At 43.5% G+C, this 8,237-nt stretch overlaps 1 protein-coding gene across 7 annotated transcripts in view; it reads left to right on the forward strand.

Moving 5' to 3' along the window:
• The window catches only part of PlexB (plexin B), a 182,436-nt gene extending 174,656 nt beyond the window's left edge, over positions 1–7,780 (forward strand). For all 7 annotated transcript variants that reach the window (XM_022790090.2, XM_022790091.2, XM_022790092.2 and 4 more), the window contains 3 exons: positions 1,019–2,733; positions 3,171–3,775; positions 4,106–7,780. In XM_022790090.2, the coding sequence (XP_022645825.1) occupies positions 1,019–2,733; positions 3,171–3,775; positions 4,106–4,992 (3,207 nt within the window). In that variant the 3' untranslated portion in view covers positions 4,993–7,780. The remainder of the gene's footprint in view (positions 1–1,018; positions 2,734–3,170; positions 3,776–4,105) is intronic.
• Positions 7,781–8,237: the final 457 nt, after the last annotated feature.

The following is an 8,237-nucleotide window of genomic DNA, read 5'->3' on the forward strand; positions in this document are numbered from 1 at the left end:
CATGTATATACTCTTATGATGGACTCGTTCAGCCTTTGGACTAGATAACCATTTCTTGGACAGATATTCCCTGCTAGGACGACAGGGCAACTCAGCGTAGACGACGGGACTGACGGAGCCAATGTTGTCAACGTTGCAACTTGCCTTGAAAAGTTGATTAAGTTGACATAGCTCGGGGTACATAGCCGCAGAAAAATAATACAGTGGCACCTACCACACTGATTGCTTAACTCTGTGGCACTGTCTGTGTGTGGCCTGGGCAGATTTACCCTCGTTATGCCGCGTTCATCCGATCATTTAGTGAACGTATCAACTGACGATTTAACGACATCGAGCAGCAAAAATTACGAGCTTGTTCCCATATTCCCATATGTAGACTGTGTATATTTTTTCAAAGTGTCAATACATGCTGCGCGAATACGGTCAAACCAAGCGACTTTAACTGATCTTCTTAAGTGGGCAGGGATCGTTGTACGGAAGACACTTGTAAGAGCTACGGAGCAGCCGAGCAGTTAGGGAGAGGAACGAAAGGAAGTACAAAGATAGGGGGATGGTCGGTAGCTGTAGTCTAACTCCTTGCATCTTACAACCTACAAGGTTCAGTGCTTTTAGCGGCCCGCGGGCGTTGATGGAAGGCGACGTTCACTTGCATAGGCGCTTGTAATCCGTTTTCTACGGATGAGAATGTCGAGGGCAAACCATAGCGATAGTTTTCTCAGGGGCCTCCCAGCTGACAACAGGGCATCTGGCTGCGTTTAATAAGCAGCTCGTTGTGTATTAAACCATGTTATCCTTTCGAAAAATTAAGGTTCTCGTTTGGTTATCGGTGTACCTAAATTGTTTGAGTGCACGCCATATAACACACATTCTAGGTTCAAAGTCACTACGCAAGTCAATGAAAGAGCCCAACGTTGAAACAATCAGTTATGAAGTATATGCCCGATATAGATGAAACAAGCTTGTTACGCTTAGGCAACTAAATAAGTGTTTACGTTCTTTAATTTGACTTCGTTTACAGATTCATCCGCTGAGCGGGCCGGTCCAGGGTGGAACACTTTTGACGATCGAAGGCAGCAATTTGGGCACTACCCGAGAAGAAATCGAAGATAAGATCACCGTTGGCGGAGTTCCATGCCGCGTTGTTGATTACTCTGTTTCCGTGAAGGTGACGTGCGTAACAGGTCCCTCCGAGGTATCTCATGTCGCTGACGTAGTGATTGGAAATCGCGCCGGACTCAGTTCTGCTAAGGAGAAGTTTCTGTACAAAGAGATCACGCTGGAGGAGGTCACCCCAAAGATCGGACCAATGTCTGGCGGGACCCGACTGTACATTTCCGGACAGAACCTTAACATCGGGTCAAACGTTGAAGTATACCTGGACAAACTGCCGTGTATCGTCGACAAGACTCTTGCGTCCAACTCGCAACTTTCTTGCACAACAACTAAATCGACAATACCCTATAACGTCTCAGTGCTGACACTAAAAATCGATAATTCTACCCAAACGCTTGGCTACCCTTACATCTATGTTGCCGATCCAGTCATTTTTGATATTGCGCCAAAGAAAAGCTTTGTATCAGGTGGCCGACGGATTAAAGTGACTGGCAATCATTTCAACGCCATTGTCGCCCCCAAAATCGCCGTATTCTACGGTGACAACATCATCAATGAGACATCCTGTGAAGTCGAGGATAACCAGCACATGTTTTGCCTGTCGCCGCCGGTAAACTCGGAGATCCAAGTGGCTCGACCAGCCGCCCGTCGTCGCGTCGATTCCGATGTGATGCACGAGGAGTGGCGGTTTAAAATCGGTTTCCTTATGGACAACGTTGCTGCAGTTCGCGATCTGACGACAAATTTTCCTGACCTGATCTCAGACATGGTTTATGTTCCCGATCCGAGGTTCTACCAGTTCGACACCGCCGGTCACGTTAAGTTGTACAAAGGCGAGTCGCTCGTTATAGAAGGGATGAACATCCGCGCAGCGCTTCGTGACGAGGCCGAGATCTCAGTGGCGATCGGGGATGAACGTTGCAACATTACGTCGATAGCAAATAATCAGTTGGTCTGCCTTCCGCCAAGTGAACAGCCTCAGGCGTACAATAATTTCTGGCATGGCAAGGAGGCTCGCAGTGATCTGCCCCTCGTTGTCGTCCACATCGGGCCCAACCTACACTATATTATCGGCTATTTGAGGTATGAGTTCTCGAAACGGGGAGATCTACCAAGTGAGGCAGTGGCCGCCATTGCCGGCATCGGCATTGTGTTAACCTTGGTATCGCTTTTTGTGATAGTATTGCTACGTCACAAGTCGACTCAGGCCGAGCGCGAGTATAAACGGATCCAGCTTCAGATGGACGATCTCGAAAAATCTGTTCGGATTGAGTGCAAACAAGCATTCGCTGAGCTGCAAACCGATATGACCGATCTGACGAACGATCTATATACGATGGGAGTCCCCACGTTGGAACATCGTGCCTACGTAATGAAAGTGTTCTTTCCGGGGGTAATCGATCATCCGCTCACGCGTGACAACAAGCTGAAGAATAACGGCTATTATAACAACTATGAAGTGGCAATGACGCAGTTCCATCAGCTGCTGCTCAATAAGAGCTTCCTCATCAACTTCATCAACACGTTGGAAAATCAGGCGAGCTTCACGATCCGTGATCGGGTTAATGTCGCCTCACTGCTGATGGTGATTTTCATGAACAAGCTTGAGTATGGCACTGAGTAAGTATAAAGTAGATAGCCATAGGCTAAAAAAGTCTGAAATGTGTGAAACCAGGTATAATCTGTTCAGGTCACTTAAATATAAATGAGGCGTTAGATTTAGGTAGCATAATCCATATTTCTTTGTTACCTTCCATAGACGGTCCCTTTGTATGCAACGAAAGGTTATCCCTTTCACAAGAATGTCTACCTTACTTGAAAACATATTCCATGTTCGTAATAATTAATAGTAAAATTAATACATATACTTTTTCAAGGTACATATATGAATTTGCGCAGTGATTTACGGCCGCCCAAACCAACAACCTAAATAATACCTAATCTATAGGTAAATAGTTAATGAGCACAAACTACCGTACCACATGTAATCTTCATTGTCCCTAACATCTGCTCTCTATGCCATGTTTCCCACTTTATGACTCGCCGTATTTCTATAGCATTCTGCGTACACTGCTACTTCAGCTAATTGAGCGGTCGGCTTCATCCAAACACCCCCAGTTGATGTTGCGGAGAACGGAATCAGTGGTTGAGAAGATGCTTACGAACTGGCTAGCCATTTCTATGTATGACTACCTGAAGGATTCTGCCGGCTCATCACTGTTTCTGCTCTTTAGCGCCATCAAGCATCAGATAGAAAAGGGCCCTGTGGATGCGATCACCCACGACGCACGCTACTCCCTATTCGAAGCTAGGCTACTGCGGGAACAGGTCGATTATGCCATGGTTACGATCCACGTAGTCCAGGAAGAGCAGGGAGACAAGGTCGTGTGCCGGGTGAATGACTGCGATACGATCTCGCAGGTCAAATGCAAGGTGCTCGATGCGCTGTACAAGAATACAGCGCACTCACTGAGGCCCAACGTGCTCGACGTCGATCTGGAGTGGCGTCATGGACGAGGTGGACATCTGATCCTACAGGACGAGGATCTTACCACAAAAACATTGAACGGCTGGCGACGACTGAACACCCTGCGACATTATGGCATTAAAGACTTCGCCGTAATGAGCCTCGTCAGCAAACAAAACGATAACTTTAACAATTGTAAGTAGCGCTTTGGATTTTGATCAGTTGGTAGCGATGATATTCTCAGTCAGTAAAAGACTAGGTACAACAAGTAAATGTCATGTAGAACAGCCAGCCTCATTGCTACATGATGAGTATCACAGGCAATCGCGTATGCGTATATTGTTTTGTTAGTGATTTCCCAGAAAAGTGTGTTATGTGCATGAGCCTCATGAGGAATATCCATGCATCGAATCCGCTTAGTGCTATTGCATATTATAAATTGTGAAAATGATTAATGTTTGTTTTCTAGTTCTAATTAGTTTTCCCATCTTACCCTCTCCCATTTTATGTTGGTCCGCTTTACAGACAGCGGCGACATGACGTTAAACTCGATGACAAATATTGTCCTATCAAACAATCAGCACAATACCATGCAGAACGTCTACGCTACAATTAAGTCAACACACGGCGGCAGTCACACGTCGTCATCGGCACAATCAGATATGGAGAACGGCCTTAAGTTTTGGCACCTCGTGAAGAACGACGATGATAAGAAGAATGACCAGGCGTATACAAAAGCCATTCCGGAAATCTTTCTCACGCGCCTGTTGTCAACTAAAGGTACAATCCAGAAGTACGTGGACGATTTCTTTACAACAATTTTATCCGCGAATGAAGCGCTCCCGCCCGCCATTAAATGGCTGTTTGATCTGCTTGATGAAGCTTCGATGCTACATGGTATTACCGATTCGGAAGTACCTCATGCATGGAAGTCTAATTGTCTTCCGCTGCGGTTCTGGGTGAACTTTATTAAGAACCCGGATTTCATACTCGACGTGAACAAGACGCCAATCGTCGATAGCTGCCTGTCGGTGATCGCCCAAACCCTAATGGACTCCTGCTCGCTGACTGAACATCGTTTGGGTAAGGACTCCCCGTCGAATAAACTGCTCTTCGCTAAAGACATCCCACGCTACCGGAAGAAAGTCTGTGACTTTTATCATTGTCTAGCAATGATGCCCACAGTCACCGATCAAGATCTCTGCGTCCATTTGCAACAGCTAAGTCTGCAATACGGCGGCGAGTTCGACGCCAGCGTGGCCGTCAAAGAACTTTACGTGTACGCGGCTAAGTATCGTGAGCACGTTTTGCTTTCCCTTGACAATGACCCACAGTGCCACACGATGCATCTTGCCCATAAGCTGCATAATGTCGCCTGCACGATGGAAGGCCAACCGACTTCGGTCTGTTGAAACGTAGTTAATCAGTGAGAATTCCAGTCTAATTCCATCCAGCTAAATTAGAAACAGCTGGAAACGGGGGGAGTCACCGGAAAAAGTAACTCAAAGGTAGCAACGGTATCATGATAAAGAGAGGGATATACCGACGTAGCTCAACATCGATTCAGAGTAATGATACATACAATGAGATGAAAATCGCTAAAAAGAAATCAATCTATCATTTTCTCTATGTATGTGAGAAGATCGAAGCGGAGACAACCAACATGCCCTGTACATAATAATCTTGAACTCTGTACATAGCAAAATAGCGATAAAAATAAATATAGGGTGATGATGTCGATGATTTTAGTGATGAACCGGCAATGATGAACGAATGCGGTGCATGTAGATATATACATATGGAAAATACACTAGTACTATCGGACGGACAGAGCGAGATATGAAGGCCTGAGTTCAGTCGAACGGACGGCTAAGGAAACTCAAGTGACAATGCTAGAACCCAAATGCCACTAAACGGTACCGTGTTGGCTAAATGCACAGAAGGAACCCAAGCAGAGATGTCGTCTGCATGATGCAGATGTCATATTTGTTGTTAACAGGGAAACAGAAATAGGAGAAAAGATGTATAAGTTAAACCAGATAAATCTATCTATGGTATCCTGAAAGCAACATTGACATAGCGCTGAGGTTAAATGAAAGGAGTTGACAAATGACAACTTCCATGGACGCTTTGTTGTACCACACAATGTAAACTCGAATATGTATATGTGTACGTCTCTTTCTGATCAGGAAGGAAAAAATCTTATGGAGAGTAAAAACTTATGCAGTTCGAAGTTTTTAAGGTGTGTAGTATAGAAACTACACGAAGTATCAGAGCATATATATATATATATATATATATATATATATATATATATATAAAGCGAGAGACGGCTCCGGAGAAGCAGGGTGCCGGTGAAGCGGATCCGATGTCTGAGCGTTTAGGGCAGATCAGGAAGGCTGCACATACAGGACGACAAATGATATGGAGCTGGCTTATATAATGACACCGAAATCGCTAGATACGCGGATCCCAGTCCGGCTAAGCTTTATCGATTTTTATTCGTCAGCTAAATACAACTTCGTCGTTGTAGTTCCCGAACGTTTGAAAACGCTTGCAAAACTGGTAACCCAACAGAACCAGACAAAACAGCAAATGAGAGTAAATGATAGACGAACTTTAGAGGTTAGCAAATAGTTATAAAGCAAAACGATAAAGACAAAGGTTATTCCAGCCCTGCGGTGAACAACTTATGACGTTTGGCTGTTGGACTAAGATCGAGTTTTTACCAGCACCGTTGTGCTGCGATAACTTGAGACGTTACTACGAGCCAAAGGCGGTAGAATTGGTATGATAACTGTTGTCTCAAGCATTGTGTGCCTATGGGCCTTGGCCCACCAAGTCACTATCCTATCACAAATGGCGTGATCAAGATCCTAACTATGAATATGATGACAGGCCGATGGTGATAAGAGCGCTTTAGAGCGCAGATGATGACAAATAAAGGTCACGATGGTAAGTCGGTGCTTAGTCGTTTTCATGGGCGAACCACTCGAAACAGACCAATGGTTAACTATTCAATTGAAAATCACTACATGTTCGCTAATTTATTCATTTAATACAGAAGAGAAAATTACTGATTCTTTGTGAATTTGGTAAGGAAATTTAGCAGAATATCTATATAATTAACTAGCCAATAAGGATAAACTGTTCTACATACGTGCTGCTAAAAGACAATATAATAGTCCACGGCACCTTGGTACTACTATGCTTAATTTTTAATATATAGCTGCCGCGTAAAAAACAAATGTTTGTTTTGTCAGTCGGATTAACTCGAAAGAAATCAGGTTAGAAAATGGCGACGGAACAACGGGACTTTCGGGGACGACCTTTAAGCGTTGAGGTGTAAATAGGAAACGGACGGCTTGTAAATAAGAAAAATCACAAAGAAGAATTAAATATGTGTAGATGAAAAATGAGAGGATGGCTGAACGTTGTTTCGAGCAGTAGAACAGAAAAAAATGATGATACTAATGCTATTAATATTGATAATAAAATTGACAACTGGAATAAAGCAAGAACAAAAGCCATAGTCGCACCTTCTGCGTCTCGCTGACCCCATTGTACTTAGAATGGCAGAAAGTAGGCGTCAGAAAAGCAGAGTTATTGTTAGGTTATCATAGACGCTTCGGAACCATCTAAAATTATCCACACGAAAACGTGCCGTTACGCAAGTCGAACGCGATACAATCGCAGGTGACGGTCACACTATTACTACACTATAAAATTCGGGCGGTGAGGCACGTCAAGTAGACGCGATCAAGGCGGCTGTTCATAGAGGCAGTGTAAAATATTTAACTTATTGTAAAAAAAAAACAGAATGAAAACGAAGGGATAACAGCGGGGAGCGTTGGTAGCCTCCTGGCCTATTGCAACAACAAATTATTGCTAAGAAACGAGATACGGAAGCAAGCCTAAACAGAAACAGCCAACAAATTACCGTAATACGGATTTATTTACGATACATAGGTGTGTGCAAAAGAGATAAGCCTGATAGTGCGAAGAAGTTGAAATATAATCATACGTATGTGGAAGAAAAACACAGCTGGAGCCAGGAAAACGCGTGAGCTTTGTAATTTATAAAAAATAGGCAAGAATCAGAATCGAGTTAATGAAGAGAAAATAAAAATGGTGGAAACTAATTAGAAGCAGCAATCGAGGCGGACAAAATCGAGTGAATAAATGGACATTCAATATGTAGACTGATTTGTGTTTATTCCAACAGCTTAATATGCACCAAGCGTAAAATACAAAAACTCACCACAAACCCGAAAAAAAAAACGCAGACGTTGAAGTAGTGCTTTCACTATTGTATACTACAACGAACGTTTAGCTCGCGCGAAGTATACACGACGTAAATATGTGCTATATATTGATACGTAATACAGAAGAATAGGTAATTAGCAGTTCAGATTTGTGAAGTAACGCGATGCGAACTTTACTAAAAAAAGAACTTTCTAGTTAGATTTTTCTGTGGCTTCATTTTGTCATTACGATCACCAACCGTATTCCACTCTCTAACTTACTTCATTGTCAAAAGCATGCTTTGGTTTACTGAATCCTGATTTCGGGATCAAGTTTTCATAGTACAAGTAATGGACCTTTGTTGGGTACCAATCCAAGGTGCTTCGAAAACGCATTTCTCAAACCATTTAAA

This window comes from Varroa destructor, unplaced genomic scaffold, assembly GCF_002443255.2.
Source record: "Varroa destructor unplaced genomic scaffold, Vdes_3.0 BEIS01000002.1, whole genome shotgun sequence".
NCBI classification, from domain to species: Eukaryota; Metazoa; Arthropoda; class Arachnida; order Mesostigmata; family Varroidae; genus Varroa; species Varroa destructor.